Source organism: Triplophysa rosa, linkage group LG5 (assembly GCF_024868665.1).
Source record: "Triplophysa rosa linkage group LG5, Trosa_1v2, whole genome shotgun sequence".
NCBI lineage: Eukaryota > Metazoa > Chordata > Actinopteri > Cypriniformes > Nemacheilidae > Triplophysa > Triplophysa rosa.
The window spans coordinates 12,738,819-12,760,018 of NC_079894.1; the positions used below are offsets into that span (position 1 = coordinate 12,738,819).

The following is a 21,200-nucleotide window of genomic DNA, read 5'->3' on the forward strand; positions in this document are numbered from 1 at the left end:
CGAAACAAAAGCACTTCTCTCCCCACGTTTAACGCCTTCAAAGCGCGTCTCAAGTCTGTTTCAGTCGCAAAGCTGTCAAAGGAAACAAGGAGTTACGCACCAGAGTCGCAGATTACGCGGGATTAGAGCAGCCCATATACAAAGTTGCTTTCTGTTGTCTTTGCTTTGATGGCAGGAGTGGCTTGATCCTAAAGCAGCTCTCCAGATCAGATTTCACCCAAACCAGCTGTGAGAGGGAGCTTTGCCTTTTCTCCCCTCTCCCTCTCCATGTTGTAAGCGAGCTCCAGAAATCAAGAAAGAAAAGGGGGAGTGACGGAGAGAGTTCAAGGGGTTTCTGAAGGAATTTTCTGAGATATTCCTTCCGTTAGGCAAGCAGAGAAAAAAGTCTCCAGAGTCTAGAGAACAACGGCAAGGATGGATGATCAGCCCCGGTTGATGCACTCCTCTCACGGGGTGGGCATGGCCGGACACCCTGGCCTGGCGCAGCATATGCAGGATGGCACAGGAGGAGACGCCGATGGAAGAAAACAGGACATTGGAGACATATTACAACAAATCATGACCATAACCGACCAAAGTCTGGACGAAGCACAGGCGAGGTATGTGTTTAAGAATTTATGCGTGATATATATATTTTTATGATGAATTTAACAGTACTGTGCAGAATTACGTCGACAGTATTTAACAAGTCAGCTGGCGTTTATTTTTACGCGCCGCTTGAAGCGAAGCGACGATATATCGCAAACTTTCATTTGACGTCTTCTTTCAAACTTTTATTTCGGTGTAAAAATGCAACACTGTATTTTGCATTTACAGCCACTCTGAAGCACCTCTGTGCACAGTCTTGACTGTCTACTTCCCAGATGCACCCTTTCGATTTCCAATTGCTTTGGATCTCGCAGGATACAAATGAGAAACCGCATTGATTCAGTGCCACATAGACTTACTACATGTTGCGTGTGGATCCAGTTTATTTATTGGACCGCAAGCACCTAAGATCCAAGCAAGAAAATAAATGTTACCGAGATTGCTTGCTTTAAAAATAATAATTGCCCAGCGACTTGAAGTACTTCTGTAATGAAATGTTGTTTGCTATTAGTATTTAATTTTAGTAATTTATTTTAGCCTCTTTCTTTAAAGAAGACACACCATCGTAAGCCTAAAGAGTAGTCCAAAGTCATTTCACTTTGCAATTACATTTTATGCTTGCAAGTCATGATGCAGATTGAATGTTCTGACCTTATTTTTATTTTACACATGCATCCAAAAATTGTTGCACAATATATAGCCATTTGTCAGATGTCTTCCATTACATACAATTTGTAAAATTCTCGATAGCATGCCTGCATCACAAGCAGCAGATATTCTTTCTAAGTCTAATGTCTGTATTTTGACAGTTTTGACAGGTCATGCATTTTGACAAGTTGGTATTTATTTTCTGTCTGTATTTTTAGGAAACATGCACTGAATTGTCACAGAATGAAGCCGGCTCTTTTCAATGTCCTTTGTGAAATAAAGGAAAAAACAGGTGGGTTTTTCTTGTCTAATATATAAAAAGTGAAAGTCAAAACGTGAAACTGTGTACATATACTCTGCTGTGTTCAAATCCAGTTATCACATTAAACCGAATATTGAAATATGGATTTTTTTGTAGAGCGCTTTTTAATACAGTGATTTATTGTGTGTCTTATTAGAGTGTGGATTATTAGATATTTAGATAGTAGAATTTACAATTTGAGTCAAGAATGCATTGTGTCAACATTTGAAAAATTTTGATATTACGATAATAACAGTAAAATTTATGCAATTCAAATATTCTGTAGTTTAGACATTTAAATTCCTCAAATAGATAACTATCGTTATTATGTGTGAGTGTTATAATTTGTGCAGCTGTGCATTAGTGTACTGCTTAACACAGCATTGTGCATTGCAGAGTATCGTGGTTTAAATTAAACCCTGTACTAAGCATTACAGATGTGACTTTTATCTTAGTTATTTTACTTTCAGTTTATAACTTTTATAGCCTTTAGATGATGAAAATACCAGTGGCTTTAGTTTGAAATACATTTATTATGCTGTTTTATTCATTGTCTTGCGATTTAACTGTTTAGTTTTTCCTCATGCCAACATCTTAAATATTCAGCCTCATGGTTTTTATAAACTCTACTCGTTGCTACAAAACATTTTTTTAGCAGTGCTGTCTGCCTAGATGTAGAAGCAAAGTTGGTTTGGGATACGTCTTTACGTTTTTGTGTACTAAAAATGCCGCTAAGGCTGAGTAATGCACTTCTTCCAGAAGTCATTAGATTTCAAGAACAATTTTGAAAGTCCACCAGAACTACTATCCATTAAGGCAAAATGAACATGCTGTTTTGATTATGCGATCGTACCAGAGTAAAGGCTTTTGGGGTAGTTTGATACAATGAAAAGCAATAGCAAATGACAAAGTGAAAGATAAACACCACAGTATCGTTCTACTAATCAAGCTCAAAGTGTAATTTATAAAGATTTTATTACTTGGAAGCCGAAGTTGGCTCTGTCCACGCTTTACGAAGGACTCTGCGGTGAGAGCCGTCCAATCCTTTCAGTAAAATCCTGACCGTGTGAAGAGGGCTTAGAAGGGCCACCATGTCAGCGATCAGAGGGGCCTCATGGCACTAGTATCGCTCTGCCTCTTTTTTCTTCCTGTTGTTTAGCAAGGTTCTCCAAGGAGGAAAAGAGTTATGCCTGGCTCTTTTGAACTGCCTGGCGTCACCCTGGGTTCATTCAGAGTTCGTTTCCAAGATGAAGAACAAAGTGACTTGGACCTCTTCCTGGCTTTTTGCTCCTGCTTCTCTTCCCACAGTTCCTGGCAACCAGGAACCTGCAGGGCTTTTGACTGGATAGAGGAGCCCTGATAGGCGCAGGGCATTGCAAACACACTATTAGTAGCTGAGGTGAAAACATAGCAAGTACCTTACCCTGACAGGCATTTATTACAGTTGTGAAGGCTTATTCTCCCGTGTGTGAATTAGTTGTTTGTTTGTTGTGGTGATGTCTTTGTTTTGTCTTGTGTTATTCTCTTCATACCTCGGTGAACAATGCGAGATGCCCCCCTACACCTCATGTTGAGCTTTTGTTTGTACTTGAACGCAACCCTGGTGTTGTTTTTGTTGTGAGTGTTCGTGTGTGTGGGGGTTCTTGGTTGTGCCATGCTTTATTTTCTCTCAGGAGTTCATTAGAAGCATCGGAGTGTTGAAATCAGACTTACTTTCATTTGATCAGTGTTTGTATTAAACATGAGCATTAGATAATTTCTGTATTTGTGAGGCCGTTTGAAAAATAAAAAGACTTTTTTTTGTGCGAAGTGAAATAGGAGAGCAAACACATGCAATATTTTTTGCTATAAATATATTTTATTTAAAGCATCAAACATTCAGGCACAGCCTGTTGCCAGTTATTGTAGGCTATTTTGGTAGATTTCACAGCCCTGGCCTGGGAATTGAATATTGAAGCTCCCAACTTTCACAGAAAAAGTTGCTTTTGTTGCCTTTTTATGCTATCGATAGTACCCTGGCTGTGCCATGTTAAATTAAAAATAGCTACAAAAATAGAAAAAAGAGTGACAAGGCATCAGGTATGATTCTGCTGAAATGTTGCTTTTACTTATGATAGATTTTGGATGATGTTTTACTGCTGTAGGCGGCATAGTTTAGCAAACACTAAATATATATAAACCCTTGACCCTTAGTTTGATTTGAAAGGTCCTTGTATTCCCTCTCCTACAGAATTAGCGTTGAGCTTTACCTCAGTTCGCTTGTCGTCCTAACGTGAGGGTGTAATTTCAGACTACGCAGACAGACACCACTAAAAATCCACCACTGCCACGGAGAAAATGGCTTGAAACCTCCGTCGTGACATTTACTGCAAATGTGCTGAGTGCAGAGCGCCCGAAACGAGAGCTGCCACCATTTTTATCAGGCCCTTTTAAATGTTTTCCTTTTTTTAATAAAAAGTCAGCCTCTTTTACGGTTTTACGTTGTCGCAGCCGCAGAGTCCCAGGTGGATTACAGAAAAGCAAGGTTATTAAATCCGTAGCAGGTCTGTTTTGTTGAAATGGCATAGCGTGCTGTGGTGGTGTCTTTGCTTTCATAACAGACTGTGGAGGTCATTTAACCGATTGGAAACAAGTGTCAATGAAACGGTGTCTTTAGGCTTTTTGTAATATATATCTTTCACCTTACTTTGGAAATTTTTGGATCAGCTAGTGAGTCACCTCAGCCTACTCTTTTAATCGCTACTCATAATTCCTATTCGAACATAGCACGCTTCCATCGGCAGGAATAATACATTTTCACACCGCGTATATATTTTATCTCCAGACGTGTTGTAAGTGGGTGAAATGGCATCGCTCTTGTAATTCTTTGTAACCTATGGCCGTCTCGCAGAGATTGACGCGACTGCGAGTTGCCCGGCGTAGCGGCCACGTGTTGTGTGTTAGTGGCGTCAGCATGTTGACAGCCTTTCAGGAGGACGCCGTGGTGATGAGCCGTCCTCTGGCAAGCAGCTGACAAGCCGGGCAGTACGGTGTGCCAGCAGCGGACGGAGCAGACCTGAACTTCTGACCTCATCGTGTATTTTTACACAGGCCCTGACCGAGCTAACACGGCACAAGCCGGCATGCGAGTATAAACAAGCATGGCGCTGTACGGCAGCTCACAGAACAGGATGCAATGCTGGGGTGGGGGCTTTCAAACAAGAAGTGTTTCAGATTATTTAAAGTTTTTGTGTATTTATGTGTAGTGTGTGTTCTTGGAAATCTGAGTCCTCTGAGTGTGTGTGCGTGTGTGTGTGTGTGTGTTCAGTGAACTGGCACTTATAGATGGACGTGTATGGAAAGTTTGAGGTTTGTGGGTATCATGTTGCAGACCTGTGCTCCGCTTTACCCTTGGGACCTTCATCAGGCCTGTTTCACATGGATGTACATTTGCCCTCTAGTAAAGAGAGCTAAAAAAAAAAACGTAATTTTAAAGCTAAATTTAACCTTGGCATGAACTCGCTGTATGTTAAATCATTAGTCGGTGTTAAATGCCAAACAGAGTGGATTTGTTTCCTGCGTTTTGGAGTTACAGTGCTAAGCAAATGAGTAAGAAGTTAATTTATGGTAGCGTTCAGCAAATTATACATTTTGGTAAGTGGGGAGCTCTTTGATACGCCGCTATCATCTAACCTGGCACGTGCACACATCCAAATGAGTGATACAGCCTCATATGTATTTCATCCTTGTGATTAATTACGTCTAACAAGCTTCAGCTGCAGAATTGTTACATGTCTTTCTTTCATATATTAAACAATAGAAAAACTCTTGTTTGTTTTGTTAGAGTGTATTTTATACTAGGTTTATTTTTGGAGTGCTGTAATATTCAAACGTTTTTTGTACAACATTCTCTCACCTTTCTTTTTTTGTCAGCGTTATTGTAGCGTTTGCAACGTTGCGCTTAATAAAGTTTGGGCTTCATTTATTAAATCATCCGTTGTTTGCGTGCTGCATGATTTGTAAGCTGGCAGGATATCTAACGACTGTCGTGGTGGATTGCGGAGAAATTGCGTTTGCTACGGCTACATGAGGGGAGTCTCTCCTCCTGTTTTATTTGGAACGTGATTGCTAATCATACTTGGGGCCGTTGGAACGGACATGCCTCAGTAGCAGCATAATGTTTCCTGTGTGTTTCTGTTATTACCCGGCTTCAAGTCTAAACTCACTCGCAATTAGAGCTCCTTATAAATTATGCAAATGATGACTGGCGTAATTGAGACATGTTAATCATGTTTTAAGAGCCTAATTACAGAAATGTATAACGGAGGTGGGAGTCTCTAATTAGCTCTGATAACAGGTTGCCCGTGTGAATAGCGAAGGAGCAGTTTTTGTGTCGGAGGCGTTTTCCTCTTCGGTCAATGAAAGATGCGAAACCCTAATTTTATGGAGTTGTTATTGATGTGGCAAAGGTTACGGTGGCCATACTGTGTTTAGTTAGATTGAAAAAAGCAGACGAAGAAAGACGCTTTGGGCAGCTGACCAACATGATGTTTAATATAGATGCACGTTGCTTTAGGACCAAAACACTCCCTGTATGTTTGTTGTTGTGCCTGTGTGAAGGGCATCACAACACATGTAATTAATCATTCGGAGGATTCGAGTTTGTGGAAAACTAAACATTATTTCTGGATTTTGTGGTAAGCATAGTTTTACTTTTTTGTCAGCTTTTTTACAGTTTGTGTAAGGGGCTTAATACAAAGCACAGAATTTGTGCATTTTTTGTGCAATTTTTCAAGATTTTTTTAAGCTTAAAATCTCAAGCTGCATGTAAAGCCATTATAAAACAATGATCAAAAGGCTGTTTGAAAAAGTTTTCACATGAAGTAAAGCAGATGTCACATCATATTCTAGTGAAATTGATTGTTTGTCATTGTTTGTTTTATGACAAGGGACAGTGATAGAAACGGTCATTTCCTTTTAGAAAGATTTCAATGCATCTAAAGCGCATAAAGGCACCACAGCCTGATATCTGCCGCATCAGTACCAGCCATTCTGCAAACTGAGCTTTGTTCATAGTTGTTTGACAGATATCATATTCGGAGCCATTACAGTGAAAACATCTACTCACTTATTGGATTAAAAATTGCTTTGGAGAGGAAATTTGCTTGCAGATGTGATGGAGCTTTTTCGGTCTGATATTAGTCTGCGGTGCAGTTTGTAGCCCAATGTAAAAAACTGAATTACAGTAAAAGGCTCTGCAGATGCTGTTATTGTCTCTGTGGAGTCAGTCTCAGCCCCTCAGCGGTGCAGTCAATGGCTGTGATCCATATAACAGCATTAGAGCTCTATCTGCCATTTCCACCCAGTAAAAATCCTCATTGTTACAAACACATTTCAATTCATTCATTTCCTTACGTGCCTTAAGTGTAAAAGGCGGGGCCGTTTCCAGCTATGGTTGCCATACCAACACCCCGGGAGTTCATTTAGTTTAATTCAAAGGCCTCGAATTGCCGTTCTCCCGCGTCCCGCTGTTTGATTTCATCGACAGCAGTGGCAGCCGCGCGCAATACATAAAAGACCCCCCTTCATATTCCCCCTAGCCATCATCCCCCCCACCCACTTTCCCCCGCTGCTGTGAGCAGTCAAACACGGACTGGCGAGCGCCCCTTCCCGACTCGACTTAGTAAAAATGACACAAATTAATATATGCTACTTAAACCAGACCAAGATTAATGGCCGGCTTTCGCTGCAGTTTAGGAACACTGTCAGTCGACACGTGCTCATTGGACGGAATCACACTGATCAACATTTATTCGCCGTTGTGTTCAGGAAAATGGCAAAGAACTGGGGACCCACACCGCAGCTACAGTATGTGACCTAACACATGCTCTTTAGCTTTTTCAAATCCCCAAAAATGACATTTCAGTGTTTTTTATTTCACATATCGTAGGTATTAGACTAATAAAATGACACTGATATCTTCTACCTTTGCTAGGTTTCACCAAACAATTTAAGTGTTGCCTCAGCCGTGTTTTAGTACTCGAGGGTACTTCTCAACAGGGAAGAGCATTTTCATATTCATTCCATATACTTACTCCAAATGATGTGATATAGAGAGTCTACTGGGGAAGAGGCATGTTGCTTGAGCGCTTTCACATGTAATGAATGCTTCTAATGCAGATTAATGTAATGCTATTGGCATGGTGTGGCTGTGCTAAAGATCCCCTCCACTCTCTTTAATCAGCGGGGGTTAGATGTTACAGTGGGCGAGGGAGATGGTGTCGGGGGGATACGGGAGGACGTGTGTCGTTATGTGAAGGTAACTCATAGCTATGAGTCGCTCTCTTGCCGTGAAATATTCTAATTTATGCTAATGAACCTGGCGCTGCCGTGAGAAACAAAAGGGCTGGCTATGAGCCTGCGTAACCCCCTTGGTGAACACATACACTAGTACACATATTTTCTCTCTGTGAGATTGAGGGAGAGGAATGATGAATTAAGCCAGCACGCTCGTCGTGTGGTGTCTGCATATGATTGGCAAAACTTTATAGCATTATAGTGGTTTTAGGTGTCGGCGTATAAGATTCGAAGTTTGTGGGCAAATGAAGAACAGTGACTGAGACTTTCTGTTTCTTTTTTAAAATTTTATTTATTTTCTATGCTTTACCCACTTTCAAACATCATTTTTAGCCAAAGATGAAGTGTGTATTTCTGTGCTATTAATAATTGAATATATAATATTTGATATATATATATGGCAAGGAATTCTAGGTCTTGCGATATATAAATATATAATATAATTTAAAAAATTAAGTAAATAATGAAAGTATGAGATAAATGATATATATACAGTATATATATATATAATTTATATATATAATATACAGTGCTGGCCATCTGAAACCTCGCATCTCCATATTTTGTGACTTTCGTGATAGATCGTGATCTATCTATCTATCTATCTATCTATCTATCTATCTATCTATCTATCTATCTATCTATCTATCTATCTATCTATCTATCTATCTATCTATCTATCTATCTATCTATCTATCTATCTATCTATCTATCTATCTATCTATCTATCTATCTATCTATCTCTCTCTATCTCTCTATCTCTATCTCTATCTCTATCTCTATCTCTATCTCTCTCTATCGAATCATTAAATAATAATTTCAAACATTTTGCTATGTCTTAGCAATATTGAGTTAACACCATATATTGAGTGTTGTTCTGGTAATATAGAAGAAAGTTTTTGAACACTGACAAAATTACACACTTCAGTTTTTCAGCCCTGCGTTATCGCAGCAGATGCACATGCGCGATCAAACACGACCGAATGCATGCCTGGCTGCGGAGGAGCAGAGCATGCAGGGGGAGTGCGAAGAGGTGGATTTGGATCACTTCCCAACATGGTGGCCGACGGACGCGTAGGTAGCTTTTAGCACAGCGGGGTGAGGAGCAGGAGCTTTAGCAGGGGTCAGTGCTCGCCATGGCCGCCTGGCTGGCAACACCACACACACACATACTGAAGAACCGTGACACACTCTGCCCTCAACACTGACGGAAGCTTAATCGAGGGGAAACGCAGAAACCCCTCATGTGGCAAGGAATTCAAGGTCTTGCGATAGCTTAGTGGGCTTCCCCTTGCAAAAACATGTTAGATAAGGAAGGAATTTACTCTAGGTCGATACGGTGGATTTTTGATGGAATTGCAATATACAGTCATCTTCTGTAATTAGGTGGGTGGTAATCATTTCCTCCACGCTGAGCGCTAAATATTCAATAGCGGTTGACCTTGAGGACGCAGGTCTGGCATCTTTTGGCTAATTACGTGTTTGCTATTGTAGTTCGTTTCTAAACTAAGAACCGTTTGTACAGTGTGTGCTAGCCTCTCATGTATACCCCTCACACACACACACTTCCTATTCCGCCTGTCTTCCAGCTCGCCTTCGGCAGTGTTAGTTATGGGCAGTTAACTCCTGGAATCCTATTAATGACTGTCATTTTCCTTTTTTGCCTTGTGCATAATCAGCATTGTGCTCTGCTGTCCTACATAACCACTTTTAGCAGTTCTTGACTAGGTCTTCCGTTGCTAAGAGCACAGGCGGAACATGGGTGGCAGGTGTGTGTGTGCATTTGGGGAGCTGGGGAGGAAGAAGGCTGTTCCAGTGATATATTACATTTCAAGCCTCCTGCCAGAAAGAGGAACAGTGAGATGTCAAGGCATGTGCAGTAGAGTTTACCTCGACCTGAAGCTAAACCTCCACCATCGAGTCCTTATCGACTGGACGGCTCTTGTCGAGAGGTTCATGTCGTCACACCAGCTGGTGACATTGTGTACTTCACCATTCTGGCTGTCTTATTGAAGGCTGAGGTTCCGGGCGCTCCAATGCACATCTAATTTAAAAAAATTTGACACACAGGGTGAAATACTGTAGGACAGTTTCAGAAACATAATTTAAACTTTTTAAAATATACAAAGTATATTTTATTATTTTACTGTCTGTTTGGACACCTACATACACTGTTGGTGCCATGGCCTAGTTTGTGCTAATGTGGTTGTCACAATTGCAAATGTACGTAGGTTAACCTGTGAAAATTGACAATTCTCAAAATGAATTATGACACCATAGTAAAAATGCTAAAAAGCACTTTTTATTATAAATATTACGATCCAAAATTAAAACAGTGTAGCTTTAAGTTTTTCCCATGCTTGTCTAATTCATAAATCTTTACATAGGTGTGCATCAGACCCACAACCCACAAAAGCCCGGCAGCTCCTGTTGCTGCGTTTCAGTATTCTCCACTCTTATCCCCCGACAGCATCGCAACCAGACGCCTCCGTATATCTGCATACACCTGCTTTCATTTGATTTTCTATTACCAGACCTCATAGCACGTGTCTTTCGGAAATCCTCCTCGATAAGGTGCTATTGATGAATTGATATCGGCAGAGGCAGCGGGGAGATAAAGCTGCACAGGTTAAGAGCTTTGTGGATAGTTTAACCTTGATATAACAGTTGTTTCAGCGAGGTTGATTTTCTCTCATCCATCTTCATCCATCAGAGCCGCACTGAAGTATGCAAATGAGCGCAGTGGATAGGCGCGTGCTGGCGTTAAATGGGCCGTTTCAAATGTGCGGTGTTCCGCGCTGACAGGGCGATACTCCTTACTGTCCAAATTTAGTGTGTCTAAACTAAAGTTCCCCCCCTCCACCCACCTGATACCACGTACCCTAACCGCATACACGCACTTGCGCACCCATTACTCTCAATGGAATGGTGGAAACATGGCGCCTTATAAAATATTAATACCATCTTTTTTTCTTTCCCTGCCACATTCTTCTTTATATTTAAATGTGTCAGCATAAAATATGAGGCGAGATGCCACACACACTGTGGGTGTACTGCCAGATTTATTTATGTGTGTATTAAATGAACCAGTATGTCCTGATAACAGATACAAGTACATTTTTAACAGTACTTTTAGTCCAATGCTGCTACTTCAGGTAATGAATTTACGTTAGCAGGTTGTAACGGGTGTGAATGTTATTAGCTGTTTGTGAAATATAGCTGTGTAGGTTAATTGGAGAGTGAGGAGTTGTTCTAATTATAATGCTTAATGTCCCAGAATGCCACGGTCACAGGACCACTAGAAAGACATTAATGCAGAAAATAAAGTGTAAGAACATTGTTTTTATTGCAAATCGGACATTAATCTGACACACCTTGCTTCTTTGTTTACTTGTAGTTTGTTAAAGGGAGTAATGAAAAACAAATTAAATCAGTTATCTGTGAAACAATCTCCACGATGTGAATATTTTTATTAGGAGTAAATGTTGAAATATTGCAGAGTTCAGGTATATCTCAGCAAGCGCCTTTATTGTAAATGTCCGTTGCTGCTCATATATTTTTATGGGATGCTTTTTAATATTATGTTCATTGTGGTAAGTGTATGCCATATATCAACTGGTAGAGCATGTTAAAGCACCAGCATAGTGGGTTTGATTCCCATGGAACATATGGGTAATGTAAACCTTAAAGTGATAGTTCACCCAAAAAAGAAAATTCTGTCATCATTTACTCACCCACTTGTCATTTTAAACCTTTATGACTTTCTTTCTTCCGCTGAACACAAAAGATATTTTGAATATAGTTGGTAACCGAACAGCACTGGCCCCCATTCACTTCTATTGTATGGACACAAAACTAATGCAAGTGAATCATTTTAAATGCACTGTAAGAGACTTTGGGAAATAATGTTCATCAAATGTATAAATGTAAGTAGTTGACAAATATAACCCGTAAATGTGTCTTGTGGTATGATAGTAAAAATTTTGAAAACATAACTATAAAGATAAATCTCTCTTAAACTATTTTATATTGTAAATATAAATATTAATAAAACAAAATAATATTACTAACGGTTTGTTTTACAACATTTTTACACATCATAGGACACATGTATGGTAAATTAGTCAACTACCTAAATGAAAATCGAAATGCTGCAGTCGATTTAAAAACCTACATAAAATCTATAAAACCTTCTTAAGATCAAGAATCAAGTTGGATGTTGAAATCTGTGCTGTAATGGATTTTCACTTTGACCCTTAAAAAGCTGCTCCTTTGTCCTTTATAATTACTGTTCAGTTTGTAAAGGGGTGTAGATTTCTGCTGTTTCTCATTTAAGTCTCTTCTGATATGTCACCAAGATTTCTTTCATAGGTTTATAGCAGCTATTTTGATCCATTGTGGGATTTCAATAACCAGTCATACAAAAAATTGAATCCTGAACAGTGTTAGCCCCTGCAGTTCATGAGTTGTCAGCCGTCCACTCGCTGTATTGCCCAAGGAGGTTTGAAATAAGCCAACGGGGTGGATCCTGTCCGAGATTGATGGGTCTTTATGCCAATCAGGGTTCGGTGTGCAGGGAATCAATGTAACAAGCCTGGGAAATCTGCCATGTAGACCTAACCACAACTGGCCTCCACTAAAAAAGCCCATTAACATTAATGAAGGATGGATTTTAAACTTCTTCAGCAATCAAGCCCGATAGGATTTATGAAATGAATGGCCTGCCATTAAGAATCATGATTATCATTAGGAAGGACCACACGATAGATCGGTGATCATTCAAAGCCTTCGAATACCAGCATCTCACTATTTTGACAGACACATTTCTTTCACTTTTTATGAGAACTTATAAGAGGAAAGTTTTCTACACACTTGCTAGTCGGTTAAAGAATTAGTGTACTGTGCAACTAAAAGAAAATGACATTTTAAACTGGCAGGATATTAAAGCTGGAATTAAATCTGTTTCTTGTAACACAGCTCCATGTTAGCAGTTTATGGAGCTGACAGTGTTTAAGAATCGAGCTTAACCCCATAACACAATAAAAACGTAACGTTAACATTTCATCCGTAGCTGTTTCAGTAATACAGTCATGTGAAACTGTAGAGATGTATTGAAACAGTACAGGAAGTACAGGCACCAATGTCGTACATTATATCTCATGCTGAACAGTACGTTCACAAGCGTTGTAATAAGTCAACGGCAGCACAGACACAGTGTTCTATAAATCTGTCTTGTAGGTGTCATGATCATTTTTTCTGGAGTGTACGCTAGCGCTTCCCCTGCACAGTATGTCTGTTTTATCAATTAGCCACTTAAACCGTTGGTGTCAAATGACCGTCTGGTGGGCAGAGGTTACGCCTGTGAACTAAAGCACTTATTAAAGCTTTTTTGTTTGTAGAACCTAGCATCCGTTCTGTCTTTTTAGTAACCACGCTTTGTTTTATTGCAATTTGGACACGGTTAGCATTAATGAAGCTTATTGGCTGGTGGAAACCCCACTAACCACCCCTATTTCTCTCAGATGTCCTCTCTCTTTCTGTCATTATCACTTTATTTTCTGTATACATGTTACTCTTTTTGCTGTGTTTTTCATTCCCCCAACCCTCAGAAGTCATTACAGTGCTGTGGAGTTGTGTAATGGAGCCCGCGGTTATCAACTTAATGAATTCTGCCCAGTCGCCTCCATTTATTGTACCCCCTCTCAAATGAAACTTACAGTGTGTGAGTCAAATTTGGCAGCATATCTGCCGAACATAAACCGAGGGTCCAACCGTTTCATGTCATATGAAAGGTTGGTACAATCATTTTTACAGGTGTATAATATGCAAATCTCTTTTAGTGCAAAAGATAATGAGGCTCTCTTTCTTCTGCAGAACACGAAAAAAGATATTTTGGAGAATGTTGGTAACCGAACAATGGCAGTACCCATTCACTTGCATTGGTCTTTTATTGTCTACAATTAAAGTGAATGGGTACCGCCGTTGTTCAGTTACCAACATTCTTCAAAATATATTCTTTTGTGTTCTGCAGAAGAAAGAAAGTCATACAGGTTTAAAGTGACAAGAGGGCCAGTAAATGATGATAGAATTTTTATTTTGGGGGGAATTATCACTCTTAAGCTAATTTAAACAAAAGAATGTTAAGATGTAAAATAAGTAACAGACTGCCCATTGTAACAAACCACATGCAAAGTCCACACGAAGCCAGAGTTTTCCCTATCCCATTTTTTTCCTTTTAATTCAGTAAACATGGCGTCGTCTCAAGAAATATCTGCGTACACACTAAACCACTGAAACCGACTCAAAACGCTAGTATACATGGCAAATCAGTATGTGGCGCTGTAATTCTGCCACAGAGATACACTAAAAACAGAGAAGCCAACTTTGAGCATGCGCAAAAATCTTGCACGCTGGGGTGATGACATCTTCGTTTCAGAAAATATACGGATTAGGTGTAGGCTACATACGAAAGCGCAAGGGTGTCATTTTCAGATTTATCCACTCTGGGACCCGGTTTCAAAAATAGCGGTTTCAGGCTCCCAAAACGCCGGAATCCGTCTGTACGAAATGCCGATGCGATACAAAAATTTTACATATACAGCTGACTGTGTGGATGGCCTCTAAGAATTCAGGAAAAATGTTTTTAAAACCCTGTTTTTAATTTGACATTTCAGTAAAATTGTTATGAAAATAACAATTTTATAATGAAAAGTGTTGTATTAAGAAAAATTTTTGGACACCACTAAATGTGTAGCCATTATTTGCTCGTGAGATGGCAGCCATATTGCCATTCTCCTGTTGTCCAGAACACTGTTGCTCTCTCTCTCTCTCTCTCTCTCTCTCTCTCTCTCTCTCTCTCTCTCTCTCTCTCTCTCTCTCTCTCTGGTTTCTCTGTTGTGTAGGCTGGGGTTTTCTTTGGCAGACTTGGACCACAGCTCGTTAGACTGAAAGAATGCACTACTTTAATTAATGATATGTAAATATCTTTCAGTGGGCTGCATTTGCATATTAAGAGAGATTTGCGGAATCTGTGGAGTAATATATTTTAATTAGGGATTAATTAAAAATAATGGGAATTTCATTTTGCCTGGCAGGTTGGTTTGCTCCAGCATGCGCCTGGCATCCGCCTGACTGAACACCGGCCTCCCACCTCCCACCAATAAGCTTCCTTTCTCTCTTTTCTGCTCCTTAAGATCTTTCTTTTTCCACTTCTTTCCTCTGAAATCATTTTCTTTTCCTTTCTCTCTTCTCTCATCATGTCCACCTCATCCAAACGCATCCTTTCTGATGCTCCTAACTCACCTCTGTAGATAATTTCAATATGATAATAGCATTACATGGTTTGCAGTATGACTCACATTCCCTCCGTCCTTTCATTCCTCCTTTCTGTATTTTTCCCCTCCCCGTCTCTCTCCCTTGCTCCGTATTTTCGTCCTGAAGGATAGGGAATGACTCTCAGACACGGAACACTAGTTGTGTTGGCAATTATGTTAATGGGCTGCCATTAGGCTGTGGTGCTGTATGAGCGATCAGGGAGCCGAGCTGGCATGGTGGGAGAAAATGATCACAGCCTCCGGGCCTGCTTGATACAGCTCCAGCATCCTCATTTGCATAGCATAGCCCCACCCACAGGCATCAGCACCGCCCTGTTTCTACGACACCAGGTTGAATTCGACACCGGGTGGCCAGGTGATGCTTCGTCACGCATGTGGCGGGCTTTCGGACAACGCGTCTCCTCCCGTATCCAGATGGGAGTGTAACCTGAAGCACAGGCCTACTGAGGGAGTTTTATAGGAGTGCCGGTTCATAACATTTTTGAAACATCATCATAACATTGGCATGGCGGCATAATGAGGACATAATGAGGTCTGTTATTACCAGAGGCCTGCTGAAAATCCCTCCACGCTCATTGTTCCCATTTGTGACTGAACCGTGGGGCTGAAGAGGATGGTATGTGGGGAGGGTGGTAGTGTGGTGCATACATACCACAAACATACATGCTGCAAAACATACATTTACAAACTCTAAATCATTTTTTATAAATATTTCAATATTTTTATTGGCCATAAAACATATTTTATAAAATAAATTATGTAGTTGTTTTGCCTTTACAAATTTGTGCAGGTAATTTTATCATTCACAACATCATATACAGTTTCGTGATCAAAGGCCACCTCTTACCAAAATGCAATGTAGACCATTTTGCACTGGTCCAGAAGCACTTCAGGTTTCAGTTTTTAGTTTATTTTTAATCTCAGATATATTTTTAAACACATATATATATATCTTAAAGATATTCGATTAACATTTTGATTCAGTTGTAAATGTTCTGTGTGTTGTATTTAACGTTTGTGTAGTGTTAAAAAAACGAAACGGGAAGTTCTTGACCAGCATTGGGTCAGTGTTGTTTACGTCAAGTGATCTATAAAAATAGGGACTTCTGCTCATCGTATTTTTGTTTTGCTGACATAAGGCAGACACAAAAAACCTCATCCCTCCTTCATTAGCAATCTATGACATTAGTGAGCTTTTTCAGTCGGTTGTTTTTGTATCACATCGATTTGATGTCACTTTTGTCATCTGAGAAAACATTAATGCTGTGTTCACAGCAAAAGCGAAACATCACATTCTTGCTCTTTATTAGTCAAGGGATTAGTTCGTTATATTCACGCAAAAACATTGCGCGGCAGCCGGCAGGGAGTGTCTTCACGCGTCCGGACGTGTCAAACAGTAGGTGTCAATGAGCTCTGAATTTCTGGCTCTGGTTGAAAATGTTCAACTTGCGGCGAAGACAAGCGTCAATCGTGCCACCCAATGCGTGTCATTGCCTCGCCAGGTGCGAGCTTGCATCTATTCACGTCTCTGCATTGACTTATGTAATTTACTCTCACAAATAGTTCAATTCGCATTTGGTGTGAACACAGCATAAGGGTCAGGAAATCATTCTGATTCACTGTGGTTTCATCCGTTCTATGTTGCAATTCCTAAAAAGTTCCCAGCTGCCCATTTACTTTACTCGCCTCATTTAAATGACCTTTTTTGACAAGTATTCATTTTGGACGCTGCTCGCAAACCTTGTATATATCTGTCTGTCTTCCTTTCTGTCTTCCTGGTGGACAGCATCAGTGCTGACTGCTCATTTGCTCTTTCATTGTCTGATCTCACCGCTGCAGATAAGAGCACCCCACCCCCACATCAGTTCACTTCAGCAGTGTGTGTGTGTGTCACTGTCGCAAGCTGCCAGACTCTTTCTCGATAGCCTCGACATTACGCAGGATTGTTTGTGCCTGCAGTGAGAACGACACACTATCAACTCGCATGGTCTTTTAGTAGCAATTTTAAATTAAAAAATTCTCCATCCCAGCATTTCTTTCACCAAACAGCCATCCAGTTCTTAAGTCTTATCTGTGTGTCTGTGTGTGAATGGATCGTCTCTCTCTCTTTCAGTCGTTTTTGTGTATGTATAAGGTAGAGCCAGAGTGCTGATATTATTGATCCCGGCTTTCAGAATTCATTACGTCGCCGTGCCACATCTTTATTTATGTCCCTGCTCTGCGCTTCTCTCTTTTCACATTATTCTTTTATTATTCCTTTACTGCTGCCTTATCTGCTGTATTTGGGTCTGGATGAGACCTGCCATCCTTAGGCGCTGACGACAGATTTGATTGGAGAGATATCACTCCCCTTGCTCAAGCCCCGCCCCCACTGCCCACAAATCCACCCCCTCCTCCCCTACAACCACGGACAGAGTAAGACTTCTCTGTCCGATCACCCTGATTATTCCAGAGATCAGAGACTGCGGCTGTGGAATGGCCCGGCATGGCCCGGTTGGGTTGTGAGACTGGGGACGTGACCGTTATGCTGATGGAGGCAGCGGATCAATAATTTAGGCCTTGGCCTTAATGGTGGCGTTAAAAGCTCATACTTCTACAGGCCCGGAGGCTCGGCTGCTTAAAGGTGCAGCGCAGAAATAATAGACTTTTACATAAAACCTTCGGTGAGGGACGAATGCAAGATATTTTCCCTTCTGATGTCTGAAGAGCCATGCGTCCTCAGAGGTGCACGGTGCCATTGGTATATTCAAATCCACGCGCATATTATAGTGCGTGTCAGCATTGTGCTCTTTGTCGCGCTCCTACCGGGGAGCCTTTAACACGTTTATGCAAGCTTTGTTTTGCCTCTAATCCTTTTTAAGACCCGATCCACCTCTTGGTCTTATTGATTCTCACAAAGCCTTCTTCATATCCACATATCCCAGAAGAACAAAGAGGTCGGCGACGCCGGTACTTAATCCGTTTCTCTCTCTTGTTTCTCTGTATGTCTCTCTGTCTGTCTGTCGTTCTGCCTTGTCTCAGCCTTAAGGCTATACACACCACACACTTAGGATTTGGACATCCATTGATTTGATTCGGGGACATTAACGTCAAGGCCCTGCGCATCTTGCCAAATCCAAGAGCCAAGCCAAGCTTTCTATTCCCCAATGGCTGGATTCAAGCACCTCATCTACTCAACCCCCCCACGCACCAATCGTTCGCATCCTCTTTCAGTCATTTTCTCTCTCTCTCTCTTTCTTTCCCTTACCCTTCGGGGGTGGATATATTAGATATAACCAATTCAATTTTATGCAGCCAGGACAGACTCCCTGAAGGCATAAATACACACATTTTTTAATACACTCCACACCAGGAAAGGCCCATCCGCCGCAGGCTGCACCGGGTCCCCTCGCACTCAATTATTAATGTAACGACTCTGCGACTTAATTAAATACTAAAGACAGTGTGGCCCTGCAAAGGAATGGAACGAGAAGGGCTCATGTATATTGAAGCGCAGGCACCCGCAGATACAGTCCTCTGCAGGAATAAAGAGAAGAGGATAAACAAATAAAAGATAGTGGGATGACCTTAAGTCTGATGCGGGAGAATTGCAAGCTTATTATTTAGATCTGAATGATTTATTAAATAAACCAATGTACGAGGTAGTAAATGGATATTAGCTTCGGTTTAATCCTACTTGGTCTGCTTGATATGCTTAATGCTGGCGGGGCTATTTTTAGACGAGAGAGGAGGAATGTTTTTAAGTGGTGTTATGGTGGTAAAATTGTCTCACACATTAATTTGTGGCGAAGTGTTAAAATGGGATTGAACAGATGGATGTGCAAAACTATATTTGACTGGTTTTGGGTTTGCCTGACTGGACATCTTTCTTGAAGGTGTGTTTACATAAGACATACAAGATGTTTTTGTGTATCATCATGTCCATTGCTAGTGATGGCTTGCTTAAAGGGATAGTTCACCCAGAAATGAAAGAAATGTCATCATTTACTCAACCTCTTGTCATTTCAAACCTAAGAAGATATTTTGAAGAATGTTGGTAACGGAACAATGGCGGGTCCCATGTCACTTCTATTGTACCTCTGTCATGCAGTTATCAACATTCTTCAAAATATCTTCTTTTGTGTTCTGCGGAAGCAAGAAAGTCATACAGGATTGAAATGACAAGAGGATGAGTAAAAGATGACTAAATTAAAATTTTGGTTGGACTATCACTTTAAAAACAGCACATGGTCAATTGACACACCATTTAAAAACGGTCTGAATGTATATGGCTATAGTAGCGGCTTCAAAGAGGAGAGAGAGCGCAAAATGTCTAAAAAACAATTTTAGCATGCTAGAAAAAATATCAATGCTTATAGAAACAAGATAATTATTGTCTTTAGTAATCAACTAGTCAGGTGTCAACCAGTAGTCCACCATGACCAATCTCTAGTTAAGATATTGCTCAAAATTATGATTATAATTGTGGCTACAAAACGTCTTGGTTACGGATGTAACCTCTGTTCCCTGATGGAGGGAACGAGACGTTGTGTCGAAGCAACAGAATGGGGTTTGTCTTGAGAACCTATTATCTTCTGAGTATTTAGAAAAGGCCAATGAAAATTGGCGAATGAAATTTGCATGCTCATTCATTCACCTGTTGGTCTGAGGAGCCTAAAGCATCCTCCCCCGACCGCTGGGGTGGGCGGCCAGTGTTGTGGCATGAGGGACACAACGTCTCGTTCCCTCCATCAGGGAACCGAGGTTACATCCGTAACCAAGACGTTCCCTTTCTGTCGGTCTCTCGACGTTGTGTCGACCAACAGAATGGGTTTCCTATGGAAAACGCCACAGCACTGAGCCGCGTCACAATCTCTGCGGTTCGACATTGACTGGCCTGGGCGAGTCAGACGAAGACGCTAACGCGAAATTATGACCCTCCAGTGGAGAGGAAGGGGAACCCAGAGCTTTACACAAAGTTGGGAAGCCCCTGTCACCGGCCGTCACGGGCGGAGGCCTAGTTCTCTAAATGGCGAGAAGCCGCCTGGCACCGTACGGGCCACTGGGTAAGCATTATTCCCCCCTGGGGGAAAAACGCTGCAGAGGCCACTACCTACCGTAGGGAGGAATAGTGGAGACACCACATGGTCTCACCATCAGGGGAGAACTCATGGGAGGAATGTGCGGACTGCAGGAGTTAACCGCAAGGTGGGAGTCCACCTGGGGAGGTCATGGGTTGCCAAGGTGGGAACCATTCATGAGGATACATCAGACGGAACAGCCCACGGAGGGGGGGTTACCACGTCTGGAGCACTAGGTCCGGTTAGAGCTATGTGGGAGATAACTCAACTGTTCCCCGGCCTAAGGGGGCAGGGCTGCTCTGCCCAGCCTGTCCCCTGGAAGGGTGCTTAGTGATGGATGGAATGCCTGTTCTTTACCCGAGGGGAAAGAAGTGAGGCGGGATCGCCACTGCTCCCCCCGGAGGGGGAAGGGCTTCCGCAGGCGTACGCCCTACCGGCTGCCGGTCCCACACCTTGCCAGGATGCGGGCTGACACCGGTTCCGCGCGTAGGTATTAGAACCTCACGGAGTTGTTGGGCATAGCCCAACCCGCAGCTCTGCAGATGTCTGCCAGAGAGGCGCCCTGAGCCAGTGCCCATGAGGGGTGTGCCTCACTCCCAACGGGCAAGGGCGAATTGAGATCGGTATGCCCTAACGAGGGCATCCACGATCCAGTGCGCCAGCCTCTGTTTGGAGACAGCCCTCCTGCTGACCTCCGAAACAGACAAAGAGCTGCTCAGAGCTTCTGGGCTCTGCGTGCGGTCCAAGTAGAGGCGCCGTGCACGTACTGGACACAACACGGATAGGTTGGGTATTCCTCCCGCGCCTGCAGGTTCACCACCTGGTCTCTCGGGAGAGTGGTGGGAACCTTGGGCATGTAGCCGGGGCTAGGCAATCTGTGGACACGGAGGGTGCTTGTAGATCCCTCTTGGAGGTGAGCGCCATGCAGAAAGC

The 21,200-nt window shown here is 41.8% G+C and overlaps 1 protein-coding gene across 2 annotated transcripts in view; it reads left to right on the forward strand.

The window, feature by feature from the left end:
- The first annotated feature begins 21 nt into the window (after positions 1-21).
- pbx1a (pre-B-cell leukemia homeobox 1a) overlaps positions 22-21,200 on the forward strand; it is a 73,062-nt gene continuing 51,883 nt past the window's right edge. Inside the window, exons 1-2 of one of the 2 annotated variants that reach the window (XM_057334522.1) lie at positions 22-599; positions 1,455-1,528. In XM_057334522.1, coding sequence (XP_057190505.1) covers positions 415-599; positions 1,455-1,528 — 259 coding nt within the window. In that variant the 5' untranslated portion in view covers positions 22-414. The remainder of the gene's footprint in view (positions 600-1,454; positions 1,529-21,200) is intronic. The other variant, XM_057334521.1, reaches the window with a different exon arrangement.